Genomic DNA, 18662 nt, shown 5'->3' with positions numbered 1-18662 from the left:
GGATGGGGGGGCTCAGGGCAGGGGTTAGGTGTGGGGAGGCTGGGGGCAGGGCACTGGGGATGGGGGGGCTCAGGGCAGGGGTTAGGTGTGGGGAGGCTGGGGGCAGGGCACTGGGGATGGGGGGGCTCAGGGCAGGGGTTAGGTGTGGGGAGGCTGGGGCAGGGCACTGGGGATGGGGGGGCTCAGGGCAGGGGTTAGGTGTGGGGAGGCTGGGGCAGGGCACTGGGGATGGGGGGGCTCAGGGCAGGGGTTAGGTGTGGGGAGGCTGGGGGCAGGGCACTGGGGATGGGGGGGCTCAGGGCAGGGGTTAGGTGTGGGGAGGCTGGGGCAGGGCACTGGGGATGGGGGGGCTCAGGGCAGGGGTTAGGTGTGGGGAGGCTGGGGGCAGGGCACTGGGGATGGGGGGCTCAGGGCAGGGGTTAGGTGTGGGGAGGCTGGGGGCAGGGCACTGGGGGCGTGGGGGGGCTCAGGGCAGGGGTTAGGTGTGGGGAGGCTGGAGGCAGGGCACTGGGGATGGGGGGGCTCAGGGCAGGGGTTAGGTGTGGGGAGGCTGGGGGCTGGGCACTGGGGGTGTGGGGGGCTCAGGGCAGGGGTTAGGTGTGGGGAGGCTGGGGGCAGGGCACTGGGGGTGGGGGGGGTCAGGGCAGGGGTTAGGTGTGGGGAGGCTGGGGCAGGGCACTGGGGATGGGGGGCTCAGGGCAGGGGTTAGGTGTGGGGAGGCTGGGGCAGGGCACTGGGGATGTGGGGGGTCAGGGCAGGGGTTAGGTGTGGGGAGGCTGGGGGCAGGGCACTGGGGATGTGGGGGGCTCAGGGCAGGGGTTAGGTGTGGGGAGGCTGGGGGCAGGGCACTGGGGATGGGGGGCTCAGGGCAGGGGGTTAGGTGTGGGGAGGCTGGGGGCAGAGCACTGGGGATGGGGGGCTCAGGGCAGGGGTTAGGTGTGGGGAGGCTGGGGGCAGAGCACTGGGGATGGGGGGCTCAGGGCAGGGGTTAGGTGTGGGGAGGCTGGGGGCAGGGCACTGGGGATGGGGGGCTCAGGGCAGGGGTTAGGTGTGGGGAGGCTGGGGGCAGGGCACTGGGGATGTGGGGGGCTCAGGGCAGGGGTTAGGTGTGGGGAGGGTAGGGGCAGGGCACTGGGGATGGGGGGGCTCAGGGCAGGGGTTAGGTGTGGGGAGGGTAGGGGCAGGGCACTGGGGATGGGGGGGCTCAGGGCAGGGGTTAGGTGTGGGGAGGCTGGGGGCAGGGCACTGGGGATGTGGGGGGCTCAGGGCAGGGGTTAGGTATGGGGAGGCTGGGGGCAGGGCACTGGGGATGTGGGGGGGTCAGGGCAGGGGTTAGGTGTGGGGAGGCTGGGGGCAGGGCACTGGGGATGGGGGGCTCAGTACACAGGGGGTTAGGTGTGGGGAGGCTGGGGCAGGGCACTGGAGATGTGGGGGGCTCAGGGCAGGGGTTAGGTGTGGGGAAGCTGGGGGCAGGGCACTGGGGATGTGGGGGGGCTCAGGGCAGGGGTTAGGTGTGGGGAGGCTGGAGGCAGGGCACTGGGGATGGGGGGGCTCAGGGCAGGGGTTAGGTGTGGGGAGGCTGGGGGCAGGGCACTGGGGATGGGGGAGCTCAGGGCAGGGGTTAGGTGTGGGGAGGCTGGGGGCAGGGCACTGGAGATGGGGGGGCTCAGGGCAGGGGTTAGGTGTGGGGAGGGTAGGGGCAGGGCACTGGGGATGTGGGGGGCTCAGGGCAGGGGTTAGGTGTGGGGAGGCTGGGGGCAGGGCACTGGGGATGGGGGGGGCTCAGGGCAGGGGTTAGGTGTGGGGAGGCTGGGGGCAGGGCACTGGGGATGGGGGGGCTCAGGGCAGGGGTTAGGTGTGGGGAGGCTGGGGGCAGGGCACTGGGGATGGGGGGGCTCAGGGCAGGGGTTAGGTGTGGGGAGGCTGGGGGCAGGGCACTGGGGATGGGGGGGCTCAGGGCAGGGGTTAGGTGTGGGGAGGCTGGGGCAGGGCACTGGGGATGGGGGGGCTCAGGGCAGGGGTTAGGTGTGGGGAGGCTGGGGGCAGGGCACTGGGGATGGGGGAGCTCAGGGCAGGGGTTAGGTGTGGGGAGGCTGGGGGCAGGGCACTGGGGATGGGGGGGCTCAGGGCAGGGGTTAGGTGTGGGGAGGCTGGGGGCAGGGCACTGGGGATGGGGGGCTCAGGGCAGGGGTTAGGTGTGGGGAGGCTGGGGGCAGGGCACTGGCGATGGGGGGGCTCAGGGCAGGGGTTAGGTGTGGGGAGGCTGGAGGCAGGGCACTGGGGATGGGGGGGCTCAGGGCAGGGGTTAGGTGTGGGGAGGCTGGGGGCTGGGCACTGGGGGTGTGGGGGGCTCAGGGCAGGGGTTAGGTGTGGGGAGGCTGGGGGCTGGGCACTGGGGATGTGGGGGGCTCAGGGCAGGGGTTAGGTGTGGGGAGGCTGGGGGCAGGGCACTGGGGGTGGGGGGGGTCAGGGCAGGGGTTAGGTGTGGGGAGGCTGGGGCAGGGCACTGGGGATGTGAGGGCTCAGGGCAGGGGTTAGGTGTGGGGAGGCTGGGGGCAGGGCACTGGGGATGGGGGGGCTCAGGGCAGGGGTTAGGTGTGGGGAGGCTGGGGCAGGGCACTGGGGGTGGGGGGGGTCAGGGCAGGGGTTAGGTGTGGGGAGGCTGGGGCAGGGCACTGGGGGTGGGGGGGCTCAGGGCAGGGGTTAGGTGTGGGGAGGCTGGGGGCAGGGCACTGGGGGTGGGGGGGCTCAGGGCAGGGGTTAGGTGTGAGGAGGCTGGGGGCAGGGCACTGGGGGTGGGGGGGCTCAGGGCAGGGGTTAGGTGTGGGGAGGGTAGGGGCAGGGCACTGGGGATGGGGGGGCTCAGGGCAGGGGTTAGGTGTGGGGAGGCTGGGGGCAGGGCACTGGGGGTGGGCGGCTCAGGGCAGGGGTTAGGTGTGGGGAGGCTGGGGGCAGGGCACTGGGGGTGGGGGGCTCAGGGCAGGGGTTAGGTGTGGGGAGGCTGGGGGCAGGGCACTGGCGATGGGGGGGCTCAGGGCAGGGGTTAGGTGTGGGGAGGCTGGAGGCAGGGCACTGGGGATGGGGGGGCTCAGGGCAGGGGTTAGGTGTGGGGAGGCTGGGGGCTGGGCACTGGGGGTGTGGGGGGCTCAGGGCAGGGGTTAGGTGTGGGGAGGCTGGGGGCTGGGCACTGGGGATGTGGGGGGCTCAGGGCAGGGGTTAGGTGTGGGGAGGCTGGGGGCAGGGCACTGGGGGTGGGGGGGGTCAGGGCAGGGGTTAGGTGTGGGGAGGCTGGGGCAGGGCACTGGGGATGTGAGGGCTCAGGGCAGGGGTTAGGTGTGGGGAGGCTGGGGGCAGGGCACTGGGGATGGGGGGGCTCAGGGCAGGGGTTAGGTGTGGGGAGGCTGGGGCAGGGCACTGGGGGTGGGGGGGGTCAGGGCAGGGGTTAGGTGTGGGGAGGCTGGGGCAGGGCACTGGGGGTGGGGGGGCTCAGGGCAGGGGTTAGGTGTGGGGAGGCTGGGGGCAGGGCACTGGGGGTGGGGGGGCTCAGGGCAGGGGTTAGGTGTGAGGAGGCTGGGGGCAGGGCACTGGGGGTGGGGGGGCTCAGGGCAGGGGTTAGGTGTGGGGAGGGTAGGGGCAGGGCACTGGGGATGGGGGGGCTCAGGGCAGGGGTTAGGTGTGGGGAGGCTGGGGGCAGGGCACTGGGGGTGGGCGGCTCAGGGCAGGGGTTAGGTGTGGGGAGGCTGGGGGCAGGGCACTGGGGGTGGGCGGCTCAGGGCAGGGGTTAGGTGTGGGGAGGCTGGGGGCAGGGCACTGGGGGTGGGGGGGCTCAGGGCAGGGGTTAGGTGTGGGGAGGCTGGGGCAGGGCACTGGGGGTGGGGGCTCAGGGCAGGGGTTAGGTGTGGGGAGGCTGGGGCTGGGCACTGGGGATGGGGGGCTCAGGGCAGGGGTTAGGTGTGAGGAGGCTGGGGGCAGGGCACTGGGGATGGGGGGGCTCAGGGCAGGGGTTAGGTGTGGGGAGGCTGGGGCAGGGCACTGGGGGTGAGGGGGGTCAGGGCAGGGGTTAGGTGTGGGGAGGCTGGGGGCAGGGCACTGGGGATGGGGGGGTCAGGGCAGGGGTTAGGTGTGGGGAGGCTGGGGCAGGGCACTGGGGGTGAGGGGGGTCAGGGCAGGGGTTAGGTGTGGGGAGGCTGGGGGCAGGGCACTGGGGATGGGGGGGCTCAGGGCAGGGGTTAGGTGTGGGGAGGTTGGGGGCAGGGCAGTGGGGATGGGGGGGGCAGGGCAGGGAGCTGGTTGTTGTGTGTTTCTAGGGGGGTGGGGAGGGCAGAGGGGCCTGAACCCCCCCCCCCAGTTTCACACCAGGAAGCTCCGTGCTCTCCCACTCCCTGTCCCGTCAGGGAGCGAGGGCCAAGTGCCCAGCCAGAGGGGGAAGCAGCGATCGGGCCCTTTCCCCTCGCTCCCTGGCAGTGACGGGGGGGGGCCTCTTAGGACTCTGGGGGGGCCTTCAGCCCCCTCCTGAAATGGCAGCTGGGAGGGGTGCGGGCTCGGAAGTCCCGGTCAGTGGGGGGCCCAGCCCGCCCGTCACCTACCTGCCACTTAGCACCCAGGCGGCAGGGAGCCCCAGGGGCCGGGGCGGCGCCTTGCCTGGGTGCACAGGCGTCCGTGCGCCGTGGCCGGCGGGCCCCACCGTTGCCCCAGGGCCTGGTGATTCTAAGGGGGGGGGCGCCTAGGGCCCTGGCCCCTTTAATCGCTGCTGGGGCCGGGCGCCTCGCGGGGTCCCTGGGGACCACACCCCACGGTCTGGACAACGCCGAGGACCAACTGTCCCTGGCCCCGCCCCTTCCACCTCAAGCCCCGCCCCTTCCAACTGCGCAGCGCTGGTCCCACACACACACTTTGCCCTGGGCCCTGCTGGTGGCTGGTTAAGCCTCACCCCTGCTGCTCACCTTTCGGCCCTTTCACCTTCCCCTTTCCGTGTCCTCTCCCTGCTGCCCGTCCCCTCTCTCCCAAGCCGCACTGCTCCTCCCATAGGCAGCGTTGTCCCCCCACGTGCGCAGGCACCGGGAATATTTGGGGCCTGGTCCTGGGAAGCTGGAAGCAGCCCAGCCCTTGCAGCAGGGAGTTTGTTTCTAAAGCAGGGGGATTAAGGTAACCCCTGCACTCCACCTCACATTTACATTTCAGGTGCTGTCATATCAGACACCCCCCCTCCACCTCCTGCCTGGAGCGTTATAGGGTCCCCAAGGCAGTGTGGGGCTCTCCAGCCGAAGGGAGGGACAGCGGGCGGGCGCACAGGGCACTTCGGAGCCGTCTGAGGGGCGAGATGCACTTCACGTTTCATTTCTTTAAACTTCTTTAACCCCAAAGCCACCTCATTCAGACGAACAGCCACCGAGACACGACAAGCTCTCAGAGCACAGGGAGGAGGCAGAAGCCCAGCAGCAGAGTGGGGGCTGGCCAGTTTAGTGCACCCAATGTAGCATGTCTGATCATCTGCCCCATGGGGCAAGGAGCTCCTGGCCCTCAGGGACCGTGTAGGGGCCCGGGAGACCAGGGTGAACTGGAGGAGCTAAGGGAGGCCGGGAGGTGCGTAGATGAGACTTTCCGGGTCAGACAGCCCTGGTGCTATTGAGGGTGAAAGGCTCAGGGAAGGAGAACACCCAACGGCAGCAGAGGGAAATGCTCCCACAGTCGGGACCCTCCTTCCAGAGGATGTTGTGGGACCTCTCTCCCTGAGGACACCTCTAGGGAAGGGGGGGTGGAAGGTCCAGTCATTAGGAAGAGATGGTGTCAGTACGGGGGGATTCAATCAGACATACAGCTGGGTTTGTGATGGCTGGAAAAACCCCATGGTGACTTGCCTGCCTGGTGTGAGCATTGTGGATATTTCGAGACACCTAGATAGACTTATGTGCAGTGCTGGGGAGAAGCCAGTGGCTGTGGTACATGTAGGTACCAGTGCCGTAGGGAAAGATGGGAGAATGGTCCTGGAGGCCAAATTTAGGCTGTTAGGAAAGAGATTGAAACCCAGGATCTCCATGGCGGCATTCTCTGAGATGCTTCCAGCTCCATGTGCAGGGACAGATAGACAGGCCTGCAGGATCTCAATGAATGGCTGAGACTGCTGATTTATAGAGGGGGGGTTTAGGGGACACTCTTGAGACAGGGGAGCCCATAGGCTGGGCTCCACCTAAACCAAAATGGAACCAGGTTGCTGGCACTTAAAAAGGTCGTAGAGCTGTTTTAAACTATGGGCTGGGGGAAAGCTGGCGGGTGCAGAGGGGCACATGGATCGGCCAGAGACATCCCTCGGGGGAGGGCCAATGAATGGAGATTGCGTCCTGGTGAGGAGGAGAGGATGGAAGATGCTAAAATACAGGTAAGAGCTGATGAGAAACAGTGAAATGAGAAACTTCAGAGGGGGAGCTGAGTTAGTCTGTTACCGGAAAACCTTAAAAAACAACCAATAGTCGGGTAGCACCATAAAGACCCACAAAACATGTCGACGGTGCCATGAGCTTTCGTGGGTGCAGTGGGTTGTGCCCACGAAAGCTCAAGATCCCATCAATAGGTTTTGTTGGCCTTTAAGGTGCTTCAAGACCATTCATTGTTTTTTAAGTTTTTCAGTGAAAGGAAAGTGCCATCCAATCCCAGCAGGGAATGGCGGACAAGCCCCCAGAGATGGCCCAGGGCATTAGCAGAAGGCCTAGTGCCCCAGCCCTCCGTACTCCCTGGCTCCCAGCCCTGTCACTCAGGGGAGGGACCTGGGGGAAGAGCGGAGATTGGCCCCTCCCTCCCCCACAGTCACCGGTGGCAGGAAGTGGAGTGATGCGACTGGGAGCCAGGGATCAGGGTGGACTGATGCTGGGTTACTCTGCTTCCTGTCTCTACCACCAGTGGGGGGACCCCTGTTGCTGGCACGAACCCCCACTAGTGCCTTGGGCTGCATGGCTCGGGGGAGGGGGAGAGTGCAGAACAGGGAAGGGGAGAGGCAGAGCAGGGGCAGATGTTTGGGGAAAGGAGTGGAGGGGTGGGAAGAGGCAGAGCCCTCCCTCCGGCTAGGGGTGCCCCTTGTGTCCCACCACAGCAGTCGCCACTGTCCATGTGTAAGGTCGGGGCCCTTTTCTCCAGCCACAGTCGAACAGCCACAGGCACGAGCCAAGGAGCAGAAAATCACACGTGAGCTCAGTCACATCAAACCAAGGAATACTGAGCTGCTTAAAAGCTGCTCCTGGCTTAAGAGTCCCCCCCCCCCCCCCCCCCCCCCCCCCCCCCCCCCCCCCCCCCCCCCGCCACACAAAGAAACCAGAGACGATCTTATGAAGTTTAAAGGAAGTTTTGTTTGGTTGCCTCCAAACTGGCAAGAAACCACTTCCCAGCGCATGATTGTGAAATTGGCACTTCTCTATTGCTCTGCCTTTGTGGGCCTTAGTTCTCTCTTGTAGGATCTGTTTGGCTCTTTGATTGTTTCTGTCTGTTGCGTAATTCATTTTGCAAGATTAAAATCAACCAAGGAGGTTGGGTAATCGATTGGTTGGCAGTGTGCTAGGGCAGGTCAGAGATTTATTTTATTGCACCTTAGTTTTGAATGGTGGATTCAGGTCCAGCTGAGCAGGCCTCAAGTTTCAAACCTTGTGCCAAAGCTCCAAGTGCCCCAGACGACTGGATCCCAAGAAAAGTGTCTTGCCTCATTGGGAGCAGAGAGCACTGTGTGCGTGAGAACAGAACAGAGAGCGGCCAGACTGGGTCCGACCAATGGTCCATCTAGCTCAGTGTCCAGTCTACCCACAGCGACCAGCGCCAGGTGCCCCAGAGGGAGGGAAGCGTCTGTGTTCTGGTTTAGTAATTGTTCATAAATAGGGGCTAAGGATATTACTGTGCAAGGCTCTGTCGTTAGTAAAAGGCCCCACCAAACCGCAGAAGATTATGCCCTAAGCCCTAGGAATTGGGTGTGGGTGGCCCTGAGCCTTAGGGACTGGGAACGGGTTGGGGATGCCACCAGATTACACCTTGAGCCCACAGAAGGGCTACAGGGAGGTGCCATGGAGCGTGCAGGTAACACGAGCAAAGGGGCCTGTGTCAAGGAATGCTGGAATCAGCTACATGGAAGGAGGAAACGAGATACAAGCCACAAGGACAAAGTCCGTGCCTCTGAAAACCCGCCCACTCCGGTGGAGGAGTGAAAGGAAGCGATGGAAAAATGTTTTTAAAAATGAGACCCCTAACGGAAGAAAGGAGAATTTGCTAGTAACAGACGTACAGCTAAAGCTTGAGAGACAGGAGATGATCAACTCCTCATACGTGACGGTAATGACACTCTGCCCAGGAGGACAACCACCCCAACCCAGCATGGATGCGGCAGCTCTGGTTGGGGTTGATTCTCTGACACTGTCAACTTTAAAAACAAGACTGGACGTTTTTCTAACAGATCTGCTTTGGAAATTCTTGCAGGGTGGGTCTCTGGCCTGTGAGCTTCAGGGGGATGATCGCAGTGGTCCCTTCTGGCTTTGGAACCCTAGCACTTCTGGGTAAAAATGGCTGGAAGCGGTCAGTGCCATGAGCGCTTTTGCCAAGGGTGGAAGCTTTGGCTGGCTGGGGGCTCCTCATCTACTCTAGAGAGGTGGGTTTGGGGGCCGCAGAACAGGCATGTCATGAGCAACACGCAAAAGCCCAATGAACCATCCCCACAAGGAAAAGGAGATGAAAGGTTTAGAAAGTTTCATCTTGGTGTTCCTGGAGGGGCTTGTAACAGCTGAACCCTGCTCTAAAATACTTCCTGCTGGACACTGCCCTTTAATTCCTCCTTAATAGAGCGGAAGGCAGGAGGAGGTTGCTTGCAAAAGACGCATTCTGTATCTCTTGTGAATATCTTTATCAGACTCACAAGGGCATAATCTTGCGTGTTTTCACTAAGCACATTACAAGCCAAGACAAAGGTTAAGATACCTGGCTCCAGCTCAGGCCATTTTGAACGCTTCCATGAGCCAAAAGAGGAACTCCAGCCAAATAGTAAATTATAAAACGTCAACAGGAAGCGTCTCTCTTCACTTTCAGAAGGCTCAAGCAGTATCCAAGGTCTTGAAGAATGGATTGGGTTTTAGGCCAATTCGTTTTTCCATTGCTAAAACGTCCCATATTTTTCTGGGCTACTTGCCCTCTGCATTAAATATCTCTACCAAGGTTCCTGCAGCAGGTTCGTCATTGTGCCATCTATGCACTTAGGTTCCAGCTTAGCAAAACACTTCAGCATATATCTTATTGGCATGCTTAAGTGCATCTCTTCTATTTTCTACAGCTCTCCCAGAGTTGTGCAAATAATTTATTTTGTTGTTCCCTGACACTTCCAAAACATTGAAAACAATTACTTCACATTGACCCAAAAGCAAACATTTTAAAACATTTTAACAAATCAAAAAGGGGGGGGGGATATTTTGGGCTGAATGAAAAGTTTGTTCGCCCCACAGTTAAATGTTTCATTTCAATTCACAATGGTTTTTAATAATAAAATGGAAGATTTTGCAACAAAAAGTGGTTTCAAACGGAACTGAAATGTTTTGGAAAATGTCAGAATTTGGTTTAGTTTGCCAACACAAATGCAGTGAAACGGACACACATTTTCCAAATGCTTTGGTGTCACCAAAGCTGGATTTTTCCCCATAATATTTGTTGCTCAGGCCATGCATCGGAGAACCCTGCTGAATCCTTGTCCTATTAGCTCCTCCATGGCAGTCCTGTTGCTAAGGAAACGTATCCTGGTCAGTTCAAGAGCCAACATCAAGACCGCGGCTCTTTCCTTGTCTCCAACAGATCTTCCCCGTCGGACCCCCATGCCCAGCACTCAGCTCCCTAATTAACCACAAACGCTGGCTTCTGCCTTTGGCCAGGCCCTCACTGCTTGCACACAAGGGGATTTCTCCCCCAGGGCCTCATTTTCTGCCAGAGCAAAGTCCCTGGGCAGAACAAGTGGGGCTCTGGTTTGGTGGCCTCCGAGTCCACCTCGTAGCAACCAACCGGGGTTGCATGCGTGTAGCTGGGAGCGCGTCTCCCGAGAGTGCTGGAGGAGGCTGAATGTGGGGGGAGAAAGAGCCCAGCGTGAAACAGAGCACGCTCGGCACTGCACGTGCCATGAAGCACAGTGGTGCTGTGCTCTAGCTCAGTCCCCGCCGGGGGGATTCTCCCAATGCAGAGGAGCCAATGTAAGACATGCACCATATTGGACCCCCGCAACCTAGTCACCACTTAAATCCACTTACCCCAGGCACATGCAACCCAGGGTCCGGGGCACTGTTGCTAGGTGGATTTAGCCCTCCACACCCAGAAGCTTCCAGAGTTGGGGGTGGTAGTTTGGGGTCTGCTCCAACAGGGTCTGATTCTGTTGCTGGGGTCAGACTCCTTGAGGGCAGCTGCTTTTCTAGGGGCCCTGGGTGAGCTGGAAGAAGCTGAGCCAGGAGCAGAGGGCAGGCACGTTGCAGCAGGTAGTAATGGTGCTAGCCCTGTAAGAGGGCAAGTATGTGGGCCATGTGAATTGCAGCCAGGGAAACTGGAAGGGAAAATAAGGTCTTCTGGTTTAGCTGTCTGCTTGGAATGTTGTTTTGATTTTAGCCAAACTGTTCTAGTCACTGTCTCAAGGAGTGTGAGTCACCAGCTTTCCTTTGAATACAGCAAAGGGGAAAGAGGCATTTCTGTTTGGTTAGTCTCAGTTTGGGTATTTTCTTGTAACCAAGGTTTCCTTTAAATCAGTGTTTCCCAACCAGGATTGCGTGGACCCCTGGGGTTCCGCAGACCATCGTCGGGGGTTCCACGAGAAATCGTGGAATAAATAATTATTTTTTCTTACAGGGTAAGCTGACATATATATGTAACCAGGGGTCAACAATCTATTGAATCTACTCACCCGTGGCGAGTAGATTTCAGCCCGGCGCCCCGTTCACCGGTGGCGCACTCATGCACAATGTGGCTCTTGCACATGCGCCGTGCGGGGCTGGCGAGCGGCTTTCGCCGCGGTTCGTCAAGCCCTGTATATAACAGCTAATTACAAATTAATTTTCTTGACAATAATTTAGCAGTAATTGAATTGCGCTCCCTGCTGTCAACTTTTTTGGGCCAAGCAAACGTTTTCATAGGTAAGGGTTCCTCGGGATATGAAAAATTATTTTAGGGGTTCCTCCATGGGAAAAAGATTGGGAATCACTGCTTTAAAGTATGCCCTTGTGCCTTAACCGAGTGACTGGTTAACCAGTGAGTAGCTGGCTCACAGGATCCGCAGCAGCGGAAGAGTCAGCCTGGATTCCAACTGAGGATCCCTACAAGCAAGTGGTAGGAAGATGGTTCAGACTCAGCAAATGGTGCAGTTTTGGTGATCAGAGACGCTCCCAGAGACTTGGGTGAACTAACCCTAAGCTTTTGGGGTCTCTCAGTTTCTTCTTACTGTGTTCTGTGTGGACCAAACTCTTCCCGTTTTGCTGTTGGTTTCTCTTTAGAACTGTGGAGACAATGTCGGGGGGTTATCAAATAGCTCGGTTATGTTGTAAAACTAGATTATTCATTTCTTCGTCATAAGTCATTGAATTCGTTTCTTTGGTTCCTTTTGGGACTTGAAGGTGGGGAGGCAGACCCTGGATAGTCCGTGCTGAGAATCTGTGGAGACTGAACTCTGGGGCCAGGGCTACACTACACCTGGAAGGTCGGGTTAAGGTTCGCAGCTCCACTACATAGAATTCATAGCTGGCGTCGGCTTACCTTAAACCAACCTTGCACCGTCTTCACGCTCCCATCAGTTTCTCTTACTCCTCCCGACTGCCAAGAGTAAAGGCGCTGGCCAGAGCTGACCTCAGCGTTTGATTTACGGGTCTTAACTAGAATAGTGATAGAAATGTCGCCGTGTTAGTCTGGGGTAGCTGAAGCAAAATGCAGGACAATGTAGCACTTTAAAGACTAACAAGATGGTTTATTAGATGATGAGCTTCACGAAAGCTCCACAAAAGCTCATCATCTAATAAACCATCTTGTTAGTCTTTAAGTGCTACATTGTCCTGCATTTTGCTTCAGGTCTTAACTAGACCTGCTAAAACAAACACCAGAAGAGCGATCTCCAGCACTGAAGTAAAGATACGCCCTGGGTTTTCAGCTACTTTCCTATGGGATTTGGGTTTTTAAGGCACAGGAGAAGGGCAATGAAGTGGAGTCTAGTCCATGCAAGATTGCACACAGGCATTGTGCTGCACCCCTGCAAAGGGTGAACTGCATCTCAAAACCAGCACTGGCATCTCTGTTTGGAACCTGTGCCCTGAGAGAACAGGACAGTCACAAGTTTGCCTTCCGTTCTGAATTACAGAGACAGAAGTTGCTGAAATGGTGAACTCTGCGCCCAGCTTTGAAACCGGCCGGGAGTAGCCTTGCCAGTAGCAGAAAGCCGGACACTGGGCAAATGCCTGATTCGTAGATTTCCAGGCCAGACGGCACCACTGTGGTCATCCAGTCTCACCTCTGAGCAGGAACATCCCCAAAATAATTCCTAGAGCAGATCAGTTTATAAGAGCATCCAGCCTCGACTTTTCCATTGTCAGCGATGGGAATCCACTCGGGGAAATTGTCCGAGGGTTCGTTACTCTCACCGTTAAAGCCCGTGCCTTATTTCGGGAGTGAAATTCTCCAGCTTCAGTTCAGCTGGATGGTGTTAAGCTCTTTTCTGCGAGGCTGGAGAACCCATTATCCAACACTGATTACCCACGTGGTACTTAGAGACGGGTCAAGTCTCCTTCTCACCTTCTCTTTGTTACACGAAGCAGAGGGAGCTCTTTGTGTGTATAACTACGAGGCAGGTTTTAATCCTTTACTCATTTTCAAGGCTCTCATCTGGATTGTCTCCAAGGGTATCTACACCCGTCTTGAGTAGTGGACCTCAGAACTGGACCCGGGATTCTAGCAGCACCAAACACAGAGGTAAAATTACCTCTCTTTCTACTCCGACTTGAGACTCCCCTGGTTTTGCAGCCCATGTTCCCATTAGCCACAGCTCTGCATTGAGAGATCATGTGCAGCTGTCTATTCACCAAGCCCTCCAAAGCCTTTTCAGAGTCAGTGCCCCCACCAGAGGCAGCTCTTCTGAAACTCTTGGATGCAAAATATCCAGACCGGCTATTGCAAAAGTTTCTGACTTTAGTAGCTGCTGTACCGTCCCCAGAGACAGTGCTGGAATAGGAGGAGTGCCGTCGCCATCAGCCTTCTCTCCCCCCAAATACGGAACTGTGTCCCCACAGGGCTCCCTTTGCAATCTCCAGTCCAGCAGCTGCTTCTCCTTCAAGCTCTGCACATGATTCCTGGAGCTGGGGGCTCAGACAGACCCCCGCTAGCATGCCAGTTCTCACCCTGCAGCTCAGTGTCCCAAGACAGACAGGCGCGAGGAAACGGGATTTTCTGAGCCCCTAGAAAATTAAGCCACAGAGGGGGCGGTACACAGGTCCACACCCACAAAGGGCCAACCCCCCACGTAAATCCGTCTTACTCTAGGTAAACATTTGACACAGAGAAAGCTCATAAAGTTCACTCTCTTTAGCCGGGAAGGAGAGCTACGCACAGCTGTGCACCCATTGTCCCTGGCAGCACTTATTTACACTGGGTTTGCTAATAAACAGAAGGGATGTTATGATGTATAGGAAGCCGGATGTCAGTGGTTGCGAGCGATGACAGATGGACCCAAGTAAGTCACGGAGCCAAAATAAAACAAAACCGGCCAGGCAAGCCTCATACACAAAGAGAAATTGTACAAATCGGAATTTCTGACCTTAGCCCTTCCTGCAGGCACAGTTCTTCTCGGGCCAGAGCCGATCTTTCCCCGGCCCCGGGTCTTGCAGCTTCGCCCCTCCTTAGAGTTCTTGGCTTTCCAGCTCCTTGCCTGTGTCCTGGCGGGTGGAGCAGTCTGTGACGCCAGCTGAGGACCGTTATTGTTTGCTTCCCGGTTCTTACATCGCATTTCCCAGGGCGGGCAGTCGGCTTCGTTCCCTACCCCCCGTGGAAAAAGAGAGCATTCCAGGTGGGCTCCAGCCCCAGGGGCCGGCTGCGTGCTCCCAGATGGGGCATAGCCTCAGGTGGAAGGGTTGGGGCAGGAACACCAGCCCCTCCCCGCAGCCCTCAGCACTGCCTGGAGCGTGCCACTCCCGTGGTGATTTAAAGGGCCCAGGGCTCCGAGCACCACAGTAACCATGGCCAGGAAGCCTGGGCCCTTTTGAATCCCTGGGGCAGTTACCCTCTTTGCCCCCCCCCCACCCCCTGCACCCGCGGTCAATAGGCCAGAATGCACCAGCAGACCTAGATTCATAAACTGGTTTCCACTTCGTATTTCTAACGTCACGTAGAGGAATGATACACGCACACACATTGCGCAGCCACATTCAGGGGATTACACGCGCTTCAATGATAGATCACTTGTCCCAATTTGCATAAAGCCTATTTGAGTTATGTATATTTATATAAAAAAAACACACTTCCGTAAAACGACAGGGCACCATGTCACCCTGCCTGCCTGCTCCCAGGAGTCTGGAACGGTTGCTCTATGTCTGAAAGCATTTTCTGCTTCCTTATCCGCCACAAAACAGACCTAAGGCTCTCTCACAGAGAGAAAGCTGTTGCTTGCCATTTCAGCCAGACTGATCATTCCCTCAATGACCTTAAAACATGCCTATTGCTTCATTTTATAGTATATAGTTTTAGTATAGAGTTCATTTTTTTGATTGTATCTCTTTGGTATATATGGTTGTGCCGATTTTCTTCCACATATTGATCTGAGGACGTGGGTCTGGCCCACAAATAAACCTAATAAACCATAGAATCATAGAATCATAGAATAATAGGACTGGAAGGGACCTCAAGAGGTCATCGAGTCCAGCCCCCCGCCCTCAAGGCAGGACCAAGCTCACTCTACACCATCCCTGACACATGTCTATCTAACCTGTTCTTAAATATCTCCAGAGAGGGAGATTCCACCACCTCCCTTGGCAATTTATTCCAATATTTGACCACCCTGACAGTTAGGAATTTTTTCCTAATGTCCAATCTAAACCTCCTCTGCTGCACTTTAAGCCCATTACTCCTTGTTCTGTCCTCAGAAACCAAGAGGAACAAATTTTCTCCTTCCTCCTTGTGACACCCTTTTAGATATTTGAAAACCGCTATCATGTCCCCCCTTAATCTTCTTTTTTCCAAACTAAACAAGCCCAGTTAATGAAGCCTGGCTTCATAGGTCATGTTCTCTAGACCTTTAATCATTCTTGTCGCTCTTCTCTGTACCCTTTCCAATTTCTCCACATCTTTCTTGAAATGTGGCGCCCAGAACTGGACACAGTACTCCAGCTGAGGCCTAACTAGTGCAGAGTAGAGCGGCAGAATGACTTCACGAGTTTTGCTTACAACACACCTGTTGATACAACCTAGAATCATATTTGCTTTTTTGGCAACAGCATCACACTGTTGACTCATATTCAACTTGTGGTCCACTATGACCCCTAGATCCCTTTCCGCCATGCTCCTTCCTAGACAGTCGCTTCCCATCTTGTATGTATGGAACTGATTGTTCCTTCCTAAGTGGAGCACTTTGCATTTCTCTTTATTAAACCTCATCCTGTTTACCTCTGACCATTTCTCTAACTTGCTAAGGTCATTTTGAATTATGTCCCTATCCTCCAAAGAAGTTGCAACCCCACCCAGTTTGGTATCATCTGCAAACTTAATAAGCGTACTCTCTATCCCATCTTGTTAGTCTTTAAAGAGCTACATAGTCCTGTCTTTTGTTTCAACTATGGATAAGCAGTTTCATGCCAGACAGGATGGTGTGACTTAAGTTTTCTCTACCCATCTTGAGATCTGTTTCTTTATCTGGTGACAGTGGGGGAGCTATCAGAGCAAAATCCCCTTCTCACAACCTGCTGTGACACTATTTTAATACAACTTAGATGGAATGTGAGTATGGGTGTGTCTAGACTACAGGGTTTTGTCAACAAAACTATCCCTGCGCCTACACTACCGCCGCGTTCTGTCGACAGAACACGGCAGTTTTGTCGACAGCGGTAAACCTCATTCTGCGAGGAATAACGCCTTTTGTCGACAGAGTTCTGTCCCCAAAAGGCGCTATTGCATCCACACTGCGCTTTTTCAAAAGAGCATCTACACTCTCTGTCGAAAAAGCGGCTTGCTTTGTCGCCAGAACTGGCTGTCGTCTAGACGCTCTTTTTCGACAGAGGCTTTGTCGACAGTATCTGTCGAGAAACCCTCTGCTGACAACAGCCTGTAGTCTAGACGTCCTCTATTATGTGACTCTAGCCCTTACAGCTAATGGCTGCTGCTCTTCAGTCTGGCTGCAGAGGGAAGCTTTGGTTCAGGCCGACCACAGGCCTTCCAGCATGGCTACAGAACAACCATACTGTTACGAGGAAACCAAACGGCGAGCACTACTTGGGCCAGGGCCTGGGTGCAGAGCTGGCAAGTCCCTTCCCCCCTCCCCCCCCCCCCCCCGCTGCCCCACCAGGCCTCCCGGGACCAGGCAACGGGGGCAGGCCCTTGGCTGCTGCCTGGCCGAGGACAAAGGACCCACTGAGGGAAACCAAAGCCCTTGTGAGGCCTCTCTGCAGCGCGCTGGGCAGAGTCCCCTGGGAGCTGGGCCAAAGGGGGGGGGCGGCTTCCTTGGGCTGTGTCTGATCACAACGGGTCCAGGACGCCCAGCCTTGGCTCAGGGGGCCGACCAGACCCCTGCCAGGGGCTAGGCCAGCGAAGTCTGAGCGCAGCCAGAGATGCTGCTGCCTTGTGCCCGGAGCACTCCCAGGTTGGCTCATTCAGAGGTGCCGCGAGGGCTGCGTCTGGCCCAACCCCCCAGCACCATTCGCTGTCGGCTGTAGGGCAGTGGGCCCAGCACACACGGTGCCACCCGCAGCTTCCTCCAGCCCGGGGCAGGCGCTCCAGAGCAGGGCTGGCGACTCGGGTGGGAGTGCCCCTGACACCGCAGTCCGGCAGTGCCACTAGCCCATTGCACAGACGGGAAACTGAGGCCCAGAGCGGCTCAGGGACAGGCCCAGCGGCACAGAGGAGGTTCCATAGAAAGTTGGGCTGCAAGAGACCTTGAGAGGCTGGATCCAGCCCCCTGCGCTGAGCCGGGACCAAGTAACCCTGGAGCATCCCTGCCAGTGTCTGTCCACCTGTTCTGAACCCCCCCCCCGCCGGTCGGCAGCCCCCCTCGGGAGCCGTTTCCAGATCTTCGCTGCCCTTCCTGTCTCTGCTGCGCTCCAGCTACATCGCCCCGGCTGCCCATCCAGCCCCTCCTTGTCGGCGGCAGGACACTGACAGTCCCAGCACTGCGCCCTGGACGGACCTCTTCCCCTGCCTCTGCAAACGCCTGCCCTGTGCAACAACCGCCAGCCGGGCCACTGCTGGGGGGTGGCGCAGCAGCTCCAGAGCAGAAAGTGTCTCCATCCTGAGCCAGGGCCGGGCGGGTTCGACTTGCTTCTGTGCAGCAGCTCAGTCCTGGGGCACGAGGGTACGTGTGTGTGAGCCTGCAGGGCCAGGGGACTCTGCCCCCCACCCCGTGCCGGCCCCCTGCCCCACGGAGGCCCAGTAGTGACCCAGCCCCGCTGGCTTCCTGTGGCACATGCTCTAAAGCAGCCGAGTTCTCCCGCTCCGGCTGGAGTTCGCTCCTTTCCCGTCCGGCCGGCAGCCACGCAAACACCCCCCGCAAGTGGCCACACAGGTCCCAGGCCCTGCTCAGGCTGGTTCGTACTCGCCCGGCGCAGTGTGTGGGAACTGCTGGGATCCCAGGGTGTCTGACCCAGAAACCCACAGGCTTTCTGGGGGGCGGGAGACCCCTGTGGAGCAGGCCTGGGCCCCTGCTGTCCAATGGGGTGTCATTTTCACTCGGGAGCGAGCAGCCCTGGGGTCAAGTCTCCGCCCTTCGTTGCCAGGCTCAGCTTCGGTGCCAGGGACACGGGCGGAAACCCAGAGTCGCTTCTGTCAAGTGTGGGCACAGCCCCTGCTCCCCGCTGGGGTCAGAAGCAGCAAGGGCCCCATGCAGAGTCGGCGTCGGTCGCTGCAGGGCCACGGAGGTCCCTGGGCGCAGCACCGGGTCTGACATTCACCCCGGCCGTGCGGGGGGCCGGGACGGGGCACAGCTGGGAGCGAGATGAATGTCCCTCTGTTACTGGCATCCACACCCCAGGGCTCCCCGGACAGCCACACTCAGTCTCCATGTGGCCGGCTGCCATCTGGCCAGAGGCCCAGCAGTGCGAGACAGCCACCGGCTCGGGCCGCACGGCGCATGTCTCCGTGCGAGCGTGCGGCGGACGTGAGCGCCAAACCAAGGGAGCCATTGTCTCCCGAACAATGACGGGCCCAAGCAGCCCGGTGGCTTGCACAGCGCCAACGCAGTTAAAGAGCCCGCTCCGAGAGGGCTGCGCTTGCTGGGCGCGGATGCGCCTTCGCCACGGAATTCCGTGGCAATGGGCTGTGCCCGTAGCGGGGGAGGGGATGGCTTGGGAGCAGGTTGAATCCCACGGGCAAAGGAAGGGAATGGCCATAATTAGCAGTGTCATTAGCTGAGGCCAAGGCAGAAACAGGTTGGTGGGAGAGAGAGAGAGAGAGTGTGTGTGTGTGTGCGTGTGTGTGTGTGTGTGCGTGTGTGCACGTGT

The 18662-nt window shown here is 58.3% G+C and overlaps 1 protein-coding gene across 5 annotated transcripts in view; it reads right to left on the bottom strand.

The window, feature by feature from the left end:
- The window catches only part of LOC106732656 (ectonucleoside triphosphate diphosphohydrolase 2-like), a 48427-nt gene extending 34499 nt beyond the window's left edge, over positions 1 to 13928 (bottom strand). For 2 of the 5 annotated variants that reach the window (XM_075905980.1, XM_075905981.1), the window contains exons 1-2: positions 12482 to 12512; positions 11737 to 11852 (exon numbers count right to left, since the gene is read on the bottom strand). In XM_075905980.1, coding sequence (XP_075762095.1) covers positions 11737 to 11852; positions 12482 to 12497 — 132 coding nt within the window. In that variant the 5' untranslated portion in view covers positions 12498 to 12512. Of the gene's footprint in view, positions 1 to 4586; positions 4784 to 11736; positions 11853 to 12481; positions 12513 to 12762; positions 12783 to 13780 lie in introns of those variants that run through there. The other 3 variants (XM_075905983.1, XM_075905985.1, XM_075905984.1) reach the window with 3 other exon arrangements.
- Positions 13929 to 18662: the final 4734 nt, after the last annotated feature.

The sequence above is a fragment of the Pelodiscus sinensis genome, chromosome 22, assembly GCF_049634645.1.
Source record: "Pelodiscus sinensis isolate JC-2024 chromosome 22, ASM4963464v1, whole genome shotgun sequence".
NCBI lineage: Eukaryota > Metazoa > Chordata > Testudines > Trionychidae > Pelodiscus > Pelodiscus sinensis.
The sequence above is the reverse complement of the archived record's forward strand: the minus strand, read 5'-3'. Positions and strand labels throughout refer to the sequence as shown.